This window comes from Anopheles coustani, chromosome 2 (assembly GCF_943734705.1).
Source record: "Anopheles coustani chromosome 2, idAnoCousDA_361_x.2, whole genome shotgun sequence".
NCBI lineage: Eukaryota > Metazoa > Arthropoda > Insecta > Diptera > Culicidae > Anopheles > Anopheles coustani.
In genome coordinates this window covers 66,756,886-66,775,532 of record NC_071289.1, presented here as the reverse complement: position 1 = coordinate 66,775,532, position 18,647 = coordinate 66,756,886, and the positions used below count along the sequence as shown (strand labels likewise).

Here is an 18,647-nt window from a genome sequence, read left to right as displayed (position 1 = left end):
TTGAGGTTCCATTTTGGAATGATTGAAACTAGATAATCAATCTAGAATTAGATGAAATACCTTCCTGAAACAACAAACTAAAAAATATAACTTTGTAATAATTTTATAAAAGTTAGTCGATCAAGCTCTCTTGAAAACTATCGAATGCTCGTTCTTCTGTACGGTTAACGAGTAAACAGTTCGTGGACAATTCACTTGATATCTATCGACGGTATTACTCTCTTGGAAGACAATTGAACAACAAACGATTCGTTTATGAGTACATTTTACAGTGACTGATTAGAACACGCTCGCCGTTGTCAAGGAGTATAAATATGCTTTCGAAAGATATGAAAAAGAAAACCCGCCTCATCACGCCAACCCAGTGCATGCTCGTTGCATGAACGGCACGCCGAGTGCCGACGGTTTGGCCAGTATTGGTTTCTCCCTTGATAAGTCATTATTATGTCTGCACCACAAACATCCCGGTTAAGGAATCCGTTTTGCTGTTATCGCGGCCCCTTGCTTCCTTTCCCTTTTTGGGGGGATTGGATTTGGAGCTCTATTGGTCATTTGAGATACCGTTAATAGCGTCCCACCGTACCACATCATTCGTCATCATCATCATCGTCGTCGTCGTCGTCCGCTGCGTTATTATCGGCGCGCTTCAACGGGCTCAAAACCCGTTAGGCCCGGGTTGATAACGAACTCTCGGGCAACCGAGCGACCAGATAACGGACCGCAGCGCCGTTGCGATGCCTATTACTAACGATGCCGCCGGGAAGTGAAGCCACAGTACGATACTATCCGTTTCACGGCGCGCAACGTCCGCGGGTGGTGCACAGGAGGTTCGAAACGGGAGGACAATCCGGCAATCCGTTACACGTGTGGCTTCCGCCAACGAACCCTACACACGCCGACAGCGAGGGAAGCGTCATCACTCGGACCCGGAGTGGCCAGAAGTAAATCAGTGGTGAAACGGCAAAGATGGATGAAGGTCTCTGAGTGGAAAGAACCCGAACACAAAAGCATAGCTAGGACGGACAGTTCTGGACCTCGTGCCAGTCAGTGCCGGTTCGTGTCCATTTAGTTTTCCGGAAACATGCTAACCCGCGGCACTATTTGCCATCGTTTTCCTTCACTTTCCCCCCCCTTCCACCAGACCATGCCGATCACGGTGACCACGTGGATCCGTCGGTGCTGAAGCGGTTACACGGGACTTTCATGGTGATTGCCTGGCTGTTCTTCAATTCGCTCGGAACTACAGTGGCAAGGTGAGTAGTGGATACGCGTCCATCCGATACTTTTGCCTGCGGCATTTTAATCCCCAGCGCTGAATTTCCCGACCCTCTGTAGATACTTCAAAAAAACATGGACCAACCGACAGTACTTCGGCATGCCGCTGTGGATATTTGTAAGTTTGCCCTTTTTAGTCCATCGCCGTTCCGCACGCCAGAGGTTTAGTTCCCCCAAACCACTGTACGGTTCCTCTTTTCCAGTATCACCGGATCTACATGGTTGCCTGCTGGACACTGACCACCGCCTCCATCATCTGCATTATCGTCGATCTGGAAACCATCAAGGGACACGCGCACGCCGTCGTCGGCCTAACCACGTTCGTGCTGGTCTTCATCCAGCCGATCCTGGGGCTGGCGAATTCCAGCCAGCAGCGTCCTGTGTCCATCCTACGCATCCTGCACGTTCTCATCGGGCACACTGCGTACATTCTCGCCGGTAAGCCAGGCCGCGTTGCACATAGACGGACGTTTTAACCACCTTCGACTTTCCGAACTCAGTGACGAACATGTTTCTCGGTGTGGGACTGAAGGAGGCCAACATTTCCAGTATTATGTACGGCATGCTGGGCGGCGCACTGGCTATCCACGTGCTGGCACATGTGGTCTTTAATGTAAGTGTTGTAAGTGCACACCGAACCTGATACACCTTCATTAACGAATACTTTACACACTCTGGCCGTTCGTGGTGGCCCCCGACGTAGGTTCTCGAATATCTCACCGTGCGCAAGGGACCGGAGCTGGACGTCAACAAGGACGCATCGGTAAGGGTTGTTTTAGAAACGGGAAGCTAAACGTCAACCAAGGACTAACAAAGCCTAGCTCTGTTTGAGAAGCGTAACTTGCCCGAGGGTATTGGGGGTTGCTTGTGTATGAATTTGTGCAATTTCCTTCATATTCTCTTTTTCTTTCCCCCTTTTCATGCACAGTTTTCACGCTGGCGAAAAACTACACTGATGGTGCAAATGATCACACTGTACGCGTTCACCATCGCGAATGTGGTGTTTGTGTGGCGCGCGTGAATCCTTCGATGCAGCAGCAGCAGCAGCAGCAACACCTTAGGAGGGCTTCAGCAACTGGCCGACGGAGTGCACAATGCCAATACCGAACTGTGATGAATACATTTGTCCAAATCTCCCCACCGTTACGAGTCGCGTTTTACTTTGAGTCCCCGCGCAAAAGCGGCGAGCCACGAGACGATAAAGCGAGCCGTGGGACGCCGAAGATAGCGCCGAAGATAGTGTTTCCGATATCGGTGGGTGCTTTATGCTCGCGGGCTGATAAAAATAAAACCAAGCATTGGGCTATTGATTGGGAGCACTCGATGGGCTAATTGGGGCCGACCGATTGCCTTTATCGGTAGCATTGTTTCGTTATCCGCCCGCGTGCGGATGGAGATCTGATCGATGACGTTATCTTCTTATCGGATGGTGAAGGTGTTCGAAGTTCTAAGATATGCAACAAAGTAGGAATTTTCTTTTCTTCTTTCATTTTTATGCACTCATAACTCATTTTGTTCATAGCGTCGATCGATGAAATTCTTTTCTTAATGCAGTTTTCATGCAACACGTGAGCCGTGAGATGGGATTAGAGCGTATTTTAATTAAATATAGTTTTTTTTTAACAAGCAAACTAATATTTTATTAAAAACTGTCCTCTATAATTATTTCTAACTGATTTTTACACAAAATTTATGTTGGTCGTCGTATTTCACAAAAGACGGAAACGTAATGTCTCGGTAGTTGTCATAGTTCCGTTCAACAATTTTACAATTTGCAGAGCTGAGTTATGATTTTAATAAACTTGAAAGTGACAGTTTGTGTTTCAACAAATAGTGAAGGGCATAACCGAATAAATACAACTGACACATTAAAGATGAAATTCGAATGTTGATGATAATACTTAAATGAATGATAAAATTGAACTGTAAAATATACCATTTTTTAATACTGCATAAATAAAAGCTTAACTCGTGAAACATAACCGTCTGACTTATGTATTGTGCGAGTCTGCAGTACAAGCCGCCTGAATCATTATTTATAATACTTTTCTATGTTTCAGAAATGAGTTTCACTCATTAAATTTACAAAAACGACTTTGTCGTTTTCTATCCCATTCAAAACTTTACTAACAGGGCCCTCACTTTTTGCATTCATTTCTGAAAAGGCTTTGTTCAGAAAATCCTTAAAAGGGAGAAATCAGTGAACCTTATCACTTCATACTTTTAGTGCATCCAACTAAGACAGGCACTAAAAGGAAAAAACACCAGCAGCGGGAAAAAACACCGCAACCAACCACTATTTTCAGGTGGCCGTCGTTTGGAAAGGAAACCCAACGGTTGGCCTACTGATCTTCTCTACGGAAAAAGGAACCATATAGTATCACTCTCATCAACATCACCATCATCATCGTGATCATCATCTGCATGTTAATATCCATTAAAAATGGCAACCTTTTACCACGGAAGACACTAATGCCCCGACCCACGCAGGGGAGAGAAACGGTCGTGCATCGTGAGTCACGGGAACGGTATCGTGTAGTCGGACGGCGATTATGATGCAGGTGCATCTACTTTCCGGCGCATCCTGCAGCTACTGGGAGTAGGTTCTGGCGAAAGCCTCCGAGCGATGGGTAGACCGGAGTAGAAGAAGTATTCCCCTTTGTCCGTTCTACGAATGGGATTATTGTAATTACATGAGACTGTTAGTCGTCAACCGCGGATGGAAAACTACCATTTCCTGTATTAGTAGGAGCGTGTGGCAGGAATGAAAACCTGGATGGTACAGATAAAATTTACATTTTCAATTTATTTGCTAATCAGGAAGGATATGTTGTTAGGCTTGTGTTAGGATCGAATAATGTGGTTGTATTATTTATTTGAATTTAAATATTTTACGACAGAAATCGTTAGAAGTTCCCCTAGTCTCGAGCTCGCAAAATCAAACCATTTTCTAATAAACCAAACAGGAAAATAATAAAAAACATCAAAAGTTTATAACAACATCATTGTAATAAACTTGAAGACAAACCTTAGTTTCAAACGAGCCACCTTGGGACGCTCTCGCCGAATGCCCCGGGAATGCTTGTTTCCATGCTTGGGGTGCAGTATGATTCATTGGTTTTGAAATCTGTTCAATCCTATCCGTGGGCACCTAGCTGCTTTTGCAAGATCATAAACCAAGATTACAACTGGCCATTTCCGCATACGTGGTTGTAGTTGCATAATAACTTGCACCAAACCGGCGTAACGATGATTTACGGTGCCTCAAGAACGTACCAAGACGAAGAGCTTGCCCCGAGCAACCAAACGAAAGAAGATGAAGAAGAAGAAGACAAGACAAAAACAGCCCATAAATTCTGGCTAGAATAAATTATCAGCCACATCACACACCAACCGACGCCTTCCGCCTGGCGGGCAAAAACTGCTGAAGTGTTCCGTTTATCCGAAACATGGCATTAGTTCGCTATAATGCTGATTTAAAACTTACCTTTTATATGCACGTGCGAGGGAAAGGTGTTCGGAAAAAGGAGCGTGCACGTGAACCGTTCGCGGGGGAAAACTACAAAACGCATATCGACGGTGGAAACGCCAGACGCAATGTGGAAAATCGGTGGTACGGAGAAAAGACGAAGCAGATTGGGACGGGCAACCTGCTGCGACTGTGAGCAAGGATTGCTACCACAGAACGATCCAACGATGTTTATCTTGGGGCGGGGAAAAAGTTTCCATTCCACCTACGCGATACGGTAGGAAGATATGGGGCATAAAATGGCCGCCGTGGAGTCCGTGGAATCGATCGCATCGCACGGAGTTTTCAAACAGGTGCCACAAACCGTGTGCCCCGAACGGAAGGAGCGAAGGTTTCCACCTCCATCGGGAAACCCGGTTATGCGGGTTGCGTGCATTTAGGCGAGAAAATCACAGCTGCACACTGAGGCACGACGCCGGTTAGAGCAGGACAAAATAAAACCAAAAGACGTTAGGCGACTTAGTTGAAAAAAAGGGGAAAACCGCCTGCTAGATGAAACTAAGAACGATAAATCCAATGTAATTTGGATCGTTTTGTATGGGTGTAAAACTGATTTTAATTTAAGAGAGTTTCAAATTCTGTTAATAAGAACCAACCGTAAATTGCAAGTGTTATTTATTATTTTAACTGATGGCGTCAATGTTCAGCCCCGGCATTCAAAGAAAAATAACTAATAAAATTACGAACATAATTTAATCATCGGTTTATTCCCGAGATTACAAGTTCACTATCACCAAGAAGAGCTTCCCTCGTCGAGCGAAGCAAAATACGACTTAAAATATCCCGTCGGGTAGAACTTTCTCGCACGAGCTGCAAATTTCACGTGCATGATGTTTCATACCAATGAATCTAACTTTATCTGGACGAAGTTTTACTATCACCTAACCAACGGCCCCGCCAAAGCCACCCTCAAGCGTTCACTTGTGACGCGATGCCACGTCAGCTTCCGCTTTTGCATAAACACCGGTTCCCGTTCCGTGGCATGCACACGTCCACCGGAATGCCGATGCTGTGTTAATTAGTGCACCACCGATAAATACTACCACAACTTGCACTCCCCGCCAAACCGACGCATCCGATCAACCGAAACCATATTGCGTACGGTGGTCTATTGATGTAGAACGATTACGAGCCCGCGCTCCTGGCCGACCGGGAACGGTTGGTAGAGAGTTGAAGCGGCATCTCATCCCCGAAAGTAGACATCCAGTCTGGTACACACCGTGCACTCCTAGGGCATCATTCATCGGTGTGCTTCCCGGTAGGAATTTATGGAACGATGCGGCCAGATGGTTGCCGTCATACCGCTGCATACCGAGCATGCGATAATGGCTAATAAGGTGGAATTATTAATTTCATTTTCATCGAATGAAATAATGAAATCTCTATTGTTATTCGCTCGTTCTGGGACACGTCTAGGCGCACGAAGCAATTGGTGAAGCTTAGCAGAGGCATAGAGTGAAATCATGTGTCAGGATTTACGTGCCACAGATTTGAAACCCGTCAGACATTGAACAGATTGTTCGACGAGTTCGAAAAGTATCGAATATCTGATAATAATTTCAAATTGCTGCGAAATTAAAACTATTTCCGAGATGCATCAAATGAAATGAGATCAAGCCTCTTTGAACAAATTTGACGAGTAAACCAAACAGCAAAGTAGCAGAACACTGTTTTTAGCAATGGCAACATTTATTATGTTTCGACTTAAATACGCTCTAAAAGAAAACCTGCTTATAGAAATGCGCAGCACCATCCTGCACGGCACAATGTTGATCGTTTGTTCATTTCCCTTCTATATCCGTGTGTTTGTGTTGCTTGTTCCGAGCATACTTGGAATGGTTTCCTGCTTGACCCTATTGGCGCCGATTGGTTCCTATCTAATACTTTTACTGACCCGAAGATTGATTACGAATGGTTGAACAATGTGAGATACACTTTCCGACCCGAGTTCCGTCGAAAACGGGAAGACGGAATTAGACAACAGCGTAGTACATCTTACACGAGGCACAAAACGCGCACGGACACAACAACAAAAAACCACAGTATGGAACGGGAAGCTCTGAAGCTCATCCTTAAGGCACCTGGCTTAACAATCAATCCATCCCGAGCGTTCAAACTTGGCTGGCTATAAATATGTGACGCTTAAACTGTACAACGGCTGGGGACGGCTAGTTCCTAATCGCTTCTCACGCTAGACGATCGAACGATCTGAATCCGCACGTTTAATGTTTCCAATCCTTATGTTGTCGACAAATCATACACTATCAAAAGACGCTCTTAGATGAGACGGAGAACAGGAATGTTAGGACTATTCGAAGGGTACGTACAAGGATTAGGTGAGTGGGAGAAAGAGGAGGGTGAAGAATACTATGTTATCTACAATATCGTATAACAAATCCTGGCAACACTCGACATCAGCTCGTCTTGCTGCCTCGAAGGATTTTCTTCCCTACATGTCACGTGGATCGTGTGGTTAACGGTTAACTTCTTGGTTTGAGTTGTGCCCTTATATTACCGGCCTGCTAGAAAGCTCTCTAGAAAAGTAATATACACAAACTGCTCCGGGACCATCGCAATCGTTTCCATGGTTACTCGATCGATCGCGTTAGCATTCCACTTGACACTCCTTAGTTCATGATCTGCTCCTTGATGTTGTTGTAGGCCGTTTCGATCGGCGCCAGCACGACAATTACCACCATGGCGATGACCAGACCGAGCACGATGAGAATGTACAGGAACAGCATCGACTTGCGGAAGCCCGAGAACTATCGGATGTAAATGAGAAAAGAAAAGGGAAAAATTATACACATTCTGTTGGAGAAAAGCTCACGGATGAACTTATAACTAGAACGTACAGCAGCATCCTGTTTGCGTTCGCTGGAGCTCATGGAGTTTCGCGACGGGGTCATGTCGGCCATCGGGAAGGACGTCACTCGCTGGCCACTTCTTCGCTCGCTCACGCACCCACCGATCTGTACCCAGGAGAAAATCTACATTTTAATGCGTTGTCGAACCGTTCGGTGAGAACACACGGTAAAGGGGGTTAGTATCGGAAGATGAAGAAACCTGTCGCTCAGTTAAAGACACGTTGTATTTACATCCCTAGGCGGTGCTTGATTTGCTTGCGTTTATGTACAACACGACGAGAGCCTTAGTACCGAGTGGTAAAATCGAGTGGGAAGAATAGTTTGCATCGCAATTGAATCTTTCCCCGTGTAACCGGTTAGATTGAGCCGTGAACACACTTAAACACATCGAAACCTCCCATTTATCACCCATTCCGTTCCGAGGGGGTTCACCCGTTATACTCACGGAGAAGATCAAATGCATAAACACGTGGAACGCGACGAACGCGACCAGAATGAAGTCCATCCAGTCCGGTAGCTCGGCCTTCTGCAGCTGGACGGCGAAGAAGATTGCCACGATCGCGATCACGTGTGCCAGGTTTCCGCCGAGCCAGTGCAGCCAGTTGAACCACGGTCGCTTGCTGGAGCCGGGATGCGGCCGGAAGAAGGCACCGAGCGGCTGCAGGAAGCACAGGACGGTCGTGACCACGCCGAGGATGGCGTGCGGGTTGCGCACCTGCGACCAGCCACCGATCTCGACGAAAATCACCACAACTCCAGCAACGGTGAGCGCCCACGTGAGCACCATCAGGAACCGATGCCACTGAAGGAAGGGAAACGGTAACAGGGGATTGTTGCAAGGCGTCCGTGCAAGGTCGTTAATCACACGACTTACCGCAAACCACTGATCTTTTCCACACATCTGGCTACCGACCCACGTTTGGCGGAAGTAACGGGCGAGCAGGATGCCGAGCGACGCCGTACCGATCCAGGCCGTGATCATGAAGGCACCGTGCAGGCGTAGCAACAGCTTGGACGATCCCTGCACCGGGCCAACCTCTGCCAGCGATTGCGGCGTTCCGGACACGTGACGTCCGATGTCGTGATAGTTGACGTTTGTTGCTACGAGAGGGCAAAAAGAAGGTCCATAAAAATCTGTCCCATTGAAAACCCGTCTCTGCTTTGCCTTACATTCCACGGACGAGCCAGCGGCGAGTAGAAGATGGAACTTGTCGCTCATCAGATCAAACTTCTGGCCCTTGACCGTGCTGACGGCATTGCGTTCCAGCTTGCAGTAGATCGTGCCATCGTTATAGGATTTCTCCAGCACTTGGAAGATGTTTTGTGGCTGTAAAACAAACGAATGTCCGGGTTGTAAGTAGGAGGTTATTGTGTTTACCATGAAAGTAACTCACCACTCCCACGCGGGTTGATCCGTAAGGTCCAACGTTGGTCCACGAAGCGTAAGCATTAACCGTTCCCTGCTCCGGGACGCACTCCAGCACCGAATCGTCACCCATCTTGGCATCGTTGGACAGACCGAACGCGACATACGCTGGCCGATCTGGAAAGGGAGAAAGGAGAGGATTATCGGACGTTCGTTTTACGTGCGGTCTATGACTCACTGTGTCCAGATTTCAGTTCAAATACGTAACGTGCTCCAAGCACGGCGATGGTGACCACCGCCCGGCAGTCCTGGCTGTCGACGCAACCGTCCGGGAAGCCAAAGCAACCCTTGCTCTCGCCGCAACCGGCGTAGATCGGATCCACGGCCACCGGGGCCGAGGTCTGCGGAGGCCGATACGGTGGCACCGTGGTTGTCGTGGCCGGTCGCTTCGTGGGGCTCGATCCCGGAGCCACCGTCGTCTGGCTGGCCACCACTCGCACCGGATCGGAAGGAATGCCCACCCAGAACTTGTCGTAATCCTGCGCGATGGTTGCGTTGAACACGACGTCCCCGACGAAGCCTTCCGGTGCGGTCCACTCCAGCGTTAGGTCGCGCTTCTGGCTGGTCGAGGTGTGTGTGGCCGTATCGTTCGGGCCCTGACACTCGATGAGCTTGATGGCGTCGGTGTCGGTGCTTACGAAGTGCCCAACGATGCTGTTCGGCGGATCGACCTGACGGGCCTGCAGCATGTAGCCCTTGAACACGATGTTGGCCGGGAAGGATTCGATGTCCAACTTCAGCGTTTGCCCGCTGCCGATCACCGACGACTGGGGCGTGATCGTGAATGGCGTCTTGGTGGTGAGCGGCGGGATGCCACCGCCGTGGAACGGAAGCATGTTGTCACACACGGACGTCGGGGCGCCATTGGGAAGGGCGTTCAGTGTGGCCAAGGTGCTCAGCACCAGTGCCACGAGCAGTGGAAGCATCCTGACTTGGTTATTCTGCTGGCGAGAAGAAGGGAGCGAGAAATTCGATTTCATTTTCATCCACTAACTCACTTGAATAAAATAAATAAATGAAAATTAGCAGGTATTACCCACCCAACGAAGGTCACTGCGTTTGTGCGCCAAACCAGCGTAAAATATATTTCATCCTTTGACTCCCGCCAAAAACCTGCCCCCATTACTCGCGAGAACCGAATCGAACCAATCGGTGGGAAAAAAAGTGAACCCAATAAATCTAATCATTATTGACACATTTATCAAGGCTTAATACGTAAGTGATTCCTTACGCCCTGCTTTTTTTCTTTTCACCTCCCCCATCGGGGGAAGTCCTGCCCTTCGGCTCACGAACCACTCAATACCCTAACGACCGAACATTGTACTTGTGCCCCACTGTGTGTATCAACTGGCGTGCGATTGAGGCTGGGAAAAATGAAAAATGCTTAACCTCTCGGTGGTCTTCTCGGAAGCATCCAGGAAGGTGGAAAAAGAGAGAAGGGGAAGGGGCGTGAGTCAAGACAATAAGCGCACACACAAAAAGAATGGAAAACAGGCACAGAACCAACCGTATCTTGGCAGACCCATCAAATTGATCCCATAAATCAAACCAAAACGGTGCACAAACGAGGAAAAACATGGCTCGGAAAAGCAGAAAAGGAAAAAATAGTATCAGAAGCACCAAAACAAAACAATCAACACTCGCGAAGTGTTTCGTTTTGTTTTGCTTTCGTATACAGGCTTTATGTTGTATTTTTCCATGAAAATACGACTATGTTCCTTTTTGCCCATTCTCCATCTTTCTTTTTTTTCTAAACACACCCCCACAGTTTACGTCCATTTTCTTCAATGTTTGTTGCTAGTGTTTTTTTTGCAACTTTGCATTTTGTTATCCAGTCTTCTTGTTTCATTCGCAGACAATTTCATTGCCTTTAGCATTCGGTATCTTTTGCTTTTATCCTATTGTTTATTTTTCTTTTTTCACTTCACTATTCCTCTCTTTCCTTTTTTTGGATCCTTGTTGTATTTTCTCTTTCGTTTTGATATCATGTTCAATCTGCACAACCATGTTTTGCTTTTTGTTTTCCGTTTTTCACAACAATATACGTTCCTCGTTTCCACTTACGATATCGGCAACACTATATCATACCGCTTCTTCAGAGCGTAATTTAATGGCCAGGTGCACACGGACCAGGCACCTCCATCGCTTAAGGAGCAAGCAAATGCCGCTTTCTAGATCTCCGGATCGGCCAAGCAACACACATCTCCTTCGTGCTTCAACACAACAAAGACTGAAACCTCGTGTGGGTGGAGTGGAAAGCGTGAGAAAACCCTTCGAGCGTTTTTCCACCCACTGCCATGAGAAAACAATGAATTTTCCAACCGACTTTCCACGGCTCGCCTACGCTGGAATGGTAAAGCTCACGCAAGGAACAATAAAATAATGAAAACACCTTCCATTCCAAGGGCCAAAAAGGGAATGCGAACGAGTGGGGATGAAAGGGAACGTTAGTAGAAATGGGGCGATTTTACGAACCCCGCACGCCACCTCCGGCATTCCCTCCCCGCGTCTACGGTCGCCACGGTTGACCGGAAGTGGTAATTGAGGGCAAGGATTTCGGAATAAATCCCCAATCGGGGTCAGTTTGTTTTCCTCGCCACAGTTTTCTTTCGTCAGCCCGTCGCCCGGTGGGGGTTCCCAGTTTGATTCCCGATTTTGTTGTTCGATCGATAGATTGGTCGTGTGTAGATTAGCGAGAAAAATAATATCCTTGCTATTAAAATAAAACGATGGGCAAACGATGGTGGGCGCTTTTATGGAACACACCAGCTGCAGTTCATCGATGGGTCCTATCGTCGTTGTCCTTTTGCTATGTGTATGTGTTTGGTTGGGAAAAGTGCATTGCCCTCCGAATGGGAAGGGGTTCAGCAAACATTTCCCTGGTGGTAAGCAAACAGCTTACCATCGTAACACAACCAGGGACACCGGGTCTGTCGTGCTGAGACCCTGGCGTGTAACAAAATGACCACAGCGTTGCACTGGATGGAGGCGTTTGAAATCGATGCATGAACAACCCGGCCTGGTCGGTGTTTTCCCTCAGTCAGCCATACGGTCAGTCAGTCAGTCAGTTTTCTTCTCGCTGCGGCCCAATCGATGGTCTATTTTCTTCGGAAAACCAACCACGGCCGGTGGCATGCAATTATTACGCCGTTGGTTATTACCCTCTTCGCTCTTTTTTGCATTGTTCTGCTTCTCGAGCGCTGCACGTGAATGCAATGACGTTGCATGTGGTCCGCAGGGAAGTGTATCAATTTTTTACATCTCGTGTCAGCAGCAGCGGACGTTGACCTTTCGCTCGTCCGATGGCAGTAGCATCGACATGATTATTAATTGAAAAACTCGCTTCTTTTGCTATTGCATTTGTGCCACTGCATTTGAGCGATGTAGCTGAAGCTTGAACCCCAGTCACAAGACTTCACTGAATAATAGACTCTCTTCCCGTAGTATATTTGAAAAATAATAACAGAAATTTTTACATTCAAAACAAAGAATTATAACGACATTTAAACATAAATAAACGTGTCAAAATCAATCCAATACGAAACGATAATGCGCAAAAGATGGATCATTTATATTGTTTCACGTAGCTCACTCCAACTATTTCAGGGATAACAAGTGAGTGGCCTATTTCAAGGAACGATTCGAAGGCTCTATCCGCAGTTCACGGAACTATTTATGGCGCACTAAGCAGCGGATCGCCGGAATGGAAAGAAAAACATAAAGCGGTTCAACTATGTCAAGCGTAAGATTCGCATACCGGAGGCAAGCAGGGTTGCAAGCAATTTTTGCCGGCACGTTTATTGGCCTTCCCGAGCGTTGGTAGAAATACGCTCACGTACAGAACCCCCCTCTTCCCCCCCAGGAAACCCCTGCAACAAATTCCGCCCTCATCTGCTCGTGAACCTTCGCAATCTCGATTTGCAGATCAGACCAAAACCGAGGCACTTAAACCAATGCGGCTCTCGGGCTGTTTTAACTCCGATAAACCGTCACCCCCGTCATCCGCTCCCCTCCCCCGCACACACCTGAAACGCCAATGCCAATGGCATCCGAATGGCCCGGGTCGGGTCGCGTGCATGATCCGGAAGCAACTGTGTGCCAAATATAAAACAAATGCGTCGTTCCGTGCATAAATTCATATTCCATCCCATTCGAATCCGCTTCCGTTTCGCTCGCCGCTAAAAAAAACAGTGGAAGAGACTGGTTTAGATCATCTAGCCAACAATGATGACGGCGATGACGACTAAGACGTGTTTTTGGGTTAATGTCTTCGGTATGGTGCAGGTTTGCTAATTATTCAATTTCACCGATTGTGGCGCAAAGAGCCGGAACGCGGATATAACAGTGTCACGCGGCTCAAATATGGACACGCTTTTTATTCGCACAACGGTTTTATTTTTCTTTCCAAACTATGAAACGACATTGATACGATATTTTAGCGGTTGACGGACAACTCCATTTAGTAGGCCATGCACCGCGGGGAATGGAATAGAATGTAGGTTCTTCGTTGTTTTAGTGCGTTTTTATTTCAACAATACCAACGTGATTGAATTTAGGCCTCTGAAATGTGTGCCCCTTTAATTGACCATGATTCAAAAGTACCTTGTTTGATCGTAAAAAAAATGGAAAATTGGAATGGACTATACAGTTGATTGCTCTTCGAACGTATTTCTGACACGTATCGATAACTTGAAAAAGAGAATTAATTGATAATTACTGCTTTCTGCTTCACTGAAGTACAAAAAGTACGTTTCAAAATATTCCCTAGGAAATAATAGTCTTCTAAATTGTATTTTAAATGCTTCTTGCTTTGTAAAAAAATTATATATGCGGTTCAATAGCCGAATTGGTTAAATTAGAAAGTTGATTATCGGTAACACCAATCGAAAAATTTTCTTCCGTCATGTTTTTCAATAAACCCCACAAAAGTTTAAATTGTATATTCAACTTTATATGAAATGTTCCACGAACACATAAATAATCGATCTATAAACATTTCAGAAATATTTGTTGTTAACGAATTTAAGAGACCACTCAACGAATTTGTAATTAATTCTATTTGCGCATTCATTGGAAACGGTTATCCGCAATAAACGTTTGCAATGTACGCACATTCAAATGTAATTTGCTCGATCATTACAGCAATAAGTGATCATTTAGCGTAACTTGTTCATTAAAGTTATTTACATTTAATTCTCCCTTCTGTTCCGCCACTCATTTCCAAAGATATAGAACTGGAAAACCGGTTGGCCAGTAGGTTAATGATGCTGTTGAACATATTATCAAACAAACAGGCCACCATCCGCCAGGTGGTCGATAGACGGTTCCATGGTGCCTGGAGTTTATGCGATCATTCGTATTTTCGTTTCCGTAAAACAAAACAGAATCCCGCACGGATGCGATGTCATTGGGTTCTGGTTCTGATGTTGGTTTTATGCTCACCATCGTGAAGTCACCCGCCGGAACGGGTTTACCGCTAGGGCAACGGTTTCGGTCTGTTCTTTGCCAAATTTACCACCAAATTGTGTGTGCGTACACGGAAAAGATGGGTGGTAGGGAAAGTAGGATCGCCAGCGCCTTCCAACGTCAACGCCGGCAGCTACCGGAAACGTCATGTTATCTCACCATGCAAAAGAAGAAGAAAAAAGCATCCACTGGCAACCGCAACTCTTCGCCAGGTTGATGGCATGATTGATGGACTGGGCAAATATTGAACCATTCCTTCTCACCCCATCTGTCGGCGAGTGGGTGGCGGTGGGGTGTGTGTTCATTCTGTCCTCCATCCCGGCAAACAACGGAAGGACACCCACAACCCGAAACGGTGAACGTTGATTGGAATCGAAGTGCACTTCCGGCCGCATGGCGTTAATTCCATTACTACACCGGCGACATCCGCCTGCGATTGATCGAATCGATTCGAATCGGTACGAAACAAAGTGACGCGAAACACGCGTTGCACTGCGGAAGGTGACAATGTGCGACACTGTGACATACCTTAATCTGATTTATCCGTCGGCATGGGCCATATTGCCAGTGACCTTTTAATGCGCGACTTAAGAGGCGGGAGGGGGGGGGGGGAATATCCACCTTTAAAAAACCTGTTCTATCCGCGTTTGGTTGGCAATATTTCTTTTTGAAAAACAATGAAAAGCAACTACTAGTTCACATTAGAACAAAGGTTTGACTCGTTACAGGATGCAGGTAAAATATTCAGCGTTATCACTTTAACATTATAACGCCATCGCAGACAAACCGCACAACGCAAAATGCCACTATTTTGCATTTATTTTAAACTTAATTGGCGCAAATCGCACACATTGGATTGTGTGGTGGAAAATGTAAGCATCTGCTTTAAATTATCCCAATGCTCCGTTAAATAAACACACCCGGCGGCGTCAATTATTCTACCCACGTGAGAATCTCTCGCGCGCGCTCGAAATTGAGACGCCGGGAAAAGCAGCTCCATAAGTTGCATAGTAGAACATGCCGCGGTAAGACTACTCCACGGTGGTTCGGAAGCACATACATTCCTCCTCCATTGATTCTGGAAGGCGAACTTCTATGGTGGAGTATAAGTGAGAAGGTGTTCAGCATGCCAAGCGGCGCCCAAGAACAGTAACTAACGGATTATTGTTCCGAATTGTTTGGACGTCCGTTTGGGGTATTGAACATTCCACTCAAAACCACGGTACGGTTCTATCGAGTGTTCTCGACGAATATTAATTGGGAGCTTAAATATTTATCAAGAATCGGTTTGCGAATCGACGGTTTGGCTCAGGTTGTGCTTTCGATAGCACACTGTGTAGTGGTCGATTTCCACTTGTGTTGTTCTCTGTTGTTGTTTTGCACATTCCATTGGGCTATTCTGTATTTCACAAACTTTGCACACAGCGTTTCAACCGATAACATTCGGCGGAAAGTTTACACTTTAAACAAACACAGCACGTCTTTCGAAGTACCCTACTTATCACCACGGGGGCCACGAAAACTTTGACTCACACCTATGAACAATGGGCCGTTCACTTTAACCCCACAGCTCTATCTTGTACCTTTCCATCACTGGAGTGAATTATTCTTACGCCCAAAAAAGGCATAATTAATTTCGCACCCCTTTAACAGAACGCTTTAATCTCTCGATGGGGCGGGCCCGATAAGGTTCTGGAAACGAAAGGACACGGCACCCGGCAAACACTTTATCAACCCACCCCCTGGGTGACCCTGGGCTCACTGCTGTCCACGTCTAACATTATGACTATCCGTCTAGAAACTTGCCGGGAAAGAATCATTCCTCATGTGTCACTCAGTTCTCTGAACGCCCGGCTGAGTAACTACTGAGCGTTGGTGGGTCACCATCTGGGCAAACAATCATTAGTCCACCACCGACTGAGCGGGTGATAATGATCACAAGCCCTCGCCGCGTGCCGCTTGCCGGGCAAGGGTCCGACCCTGGACCGGTTTCGAGAAGTGTATAGTTCTAGCGATCGCATCTCGCAGGTCGCACATCGCCATTTCGCGTTTCCTTCAAGGTGATTTTGGCGGGCAGCAGCCGGAAAAAGGTTGGGCACACGCACTGGGCGAGGGGGAGCGTACCAGAATCTGTCCCCAACTTACCGGCACACACTAAGGTCTCGATCGAAGCACCTCAACGAAGCGCTTTAGCGAAACGCACTTCCTCCGAACGGCTCTCGAACACGACTGGCCGTCCAAGTCACGCTGCCCAAGACGTTCGCGCCGTCACCGCTCAATCGTAGGACCCGATCTTTCCAAAGCGAGTTCCCTGCTGCGACTCACTACCCCCCGCACACCCTTCTACCCGGGCTGTGTCCCCTCCACTTCGCTCGTCGAAACGACGGTCCACGTGAAGCCCTGATTAGTCTGTGACTGAAGGTGAAATTACCGGCGGCGTGTCGTGTGCGTGTGTATGTGCGGTTGTGTGTGCGAGTCTGGGGCTAATTTACACCCGAGAGGGCACTCTAATGTGTAACACACCATCGTGCGGGGTTAGTTTTGCTACCTCAAACAATCGTTTGGAGAATCACATTTTTAAGACCATTAATCGCCCGGTCTGACACGTCAGGGGTTTATTTGCAGTATGTTATTTTTAGAGAGGGAAAAAACCTAATTTAGCTGTTCAGCTAACAAAATATTTATTATTGTTTAAAAATACGTAAAATTACTAAGTAGAGGAAAAAGGAACTATTAGATAGAAAAATGTATAAATAGGCGCGGAAAAATGTATAAATAGGCGCTCTTTTTCTGTTACAAACAAATTCGAGTGATAAAAAAATTGTGGGTTTTTCTTCAACCACAGTTCAAAACTTTCTAGGATTTTTTTAATTTTTACCGATCGGTTAATAGCAACAATCATCAGCGATCTCGATGCAATTAAATTTTACCAATTTTTTGTTTTTTATTGTTCAACAGATTATGTATCATAGAAAATATTCGCACCATTATAAACGATCTGTAATGGTAAAAGGGAGAATATGTAGTGGTGGAATTAAAAACTTGCGTTTAAAATATAATCCAGATCCACTCATTGATCATTATTTTTTAATGATCATAAGCTCCTTCCTAAATCGTTTCGAGTGGAAAGTTTACGAGCGAATCGTATAAAAATCCTAATAGCATAAATTGATCTACGGTAAAGTTTACCTACGGAGCAACTGGAGGAGCATAATTGTTGCAAAAACCATTCTCGGCCGGTATGCCAGGGTGCGAACGTACAATGCTGCTGTAGGCGGAAATACCCCCAGTACAGAGTTTTACCATAATCCTATCATTACGTCATTATCAGGAGCAGAGAGATAAGCGTAAAAAAATGTTTTGTTATTCGCACAAAACGATATGGTTTTCAACGTAAAAAAAGGAAGCCACAGCGCCTGTTAAGCCGTGAATGATTGATGAACATTTTCATTATTAATGCAATTAATGTAGCATAAAACGATATTTAACAGCACATTACTCGCGTGACCGGGGCTACTGATAAACAATATGTAGAAAAAAGTATCTCCAACGAACATCGACAATGCAAACTACAACACTGATGATTACTTTTTAGTGGCTTCATCTGCGATCCCGTGGAGCATAGGTTTATGCTCTGCAATGTCACGCTGGAACGAAAACTGTCCATTGCATCGTTGAACGATTGTAAAGCCATTTGCCGGCAGGTCGATTAGTCAGCGGGAAATCACAAGTGTCCTTCCGCGGGTCAGTGACCAGAATTATACCTTTCCATGAGTCCAGGTATCCACAATGGTGGACAAGTCGTTGTGAGAAGGAGGTGCAGTGGAAGCTAGGATAAAATAGCACAAACGAGTTCAAAACTGTCGGTTGGTGCGAAACCATGACCTTCGCGAGAGAATCGGAAACGTTGAACTCGTTGCCATGCTGGGAGCCGTATTCAATCCTGAGTTGCAAACTCATTCCCATCAAGAACGTTTCATCGCGCGCTGACAGTTGGATGAATAACGGAAGTTTTGTTTTATCTTATAAAGTCAGAAATACTCACACGACATGTAACAAGAAATCATGCAAAACCGTCTCGTCA

The 18,647-nt window shown here is 46.3% G+C and overlaps 2 protein-coding genes across 6 annotated transcripts in view; one reads left to right on the top strand and one right to left on the bottom strand.

Annotated features, from left to right (window-relative positions):
* Positions 1-966: 966 nt before the first annotated feature.
* Positions 967-2,676, top strand: LOC131264869 (putative ferric-chelate reductase 1 homolog). Its single transcript, XM_058267136.1, has 7 exons — positions 967-976; positions 1,142-1,253; positions 1,336-1,393; positions 1,479-1,713; positions 1,776-1,888; positions 1,979-2,038; positions 2,204-2,676. The coding sequence occupies exons 1-7, from the start codon at positions 967-969 to the stop codon at positions 2,294-2,296; spliced, it is 681 nt and encodes a 226-aa protein (XP_058123119.1). The 3' UTR covers positions 2,297-2,676.
* A 3,785-nt stretch (positions 2,677-6,461) lies between these two features.
* LOC131266844 (putative ferric-chelate reductase 1 homolog) overlaps positions 6,462-18,647 on the bottom strand; it is a 37,918-nt gene continuing 25,732 nt past the window's right edge. For 3 of the 5 annotated variants that reach the window (XM_058269505.1, XM_058269503.1, XM_058269506.1), the window contains exons 3-9: positions 9,276-10,038; positions 9,066-9,214; positions 8,842-8,998; positions 8,546-8,772; positions 8,117-8,473; positions 7,660-7,794; positions 6,462-7,569 (exon numbers count right to left, since the gene is read on the bottom strand). In XM_058269505.1, the coding sequence (XP_058125488.1) occupies positions 7,432-7,569; positions 7,660-7,794; positions 8,117-8,473; positions 8,546-8,772; positions 8,842-8,998; positions 9,066-9,214; positions 9,276-10,023 (1,911 nt within the window). In that variant the 5' untranslated portion in view covers positions 10,024-10,038 and the 3' untranslated portion in view covers positions 6,462-7,431. Of the gene's footprint in view, positions 7,570-7,659; positions 7,795-8,116; positions 8,474-8,545; positions 8,773-8,841; positions 8,999-9,065; positions 9,215-9,275; positions 10,042-18,647 lie in introns of all 5 variants that reach the window. The other 2 variants (XM_058269504.1, XM_058269507.1) reach the window with 2 other exon arrangements.

Coding starts and splice junctions, on each gene's coding strand:
- LOC131264869 (XM_058267136.1), top strand. Junction 1,394..1,478: donor GCATGCCGCTGTGGATATTT/GTAAGTTTGCCC, acceptor CCTCTTTTCCAG/TATCACCGGATCTACATGGT. Junction 1,889..1,978: donor TGGCACATGTGGTCTTTAAT/GTAAGTGTTGTA, acceptor CCCCCGACGTAG/GTTCTCGAATATCTCACCGT.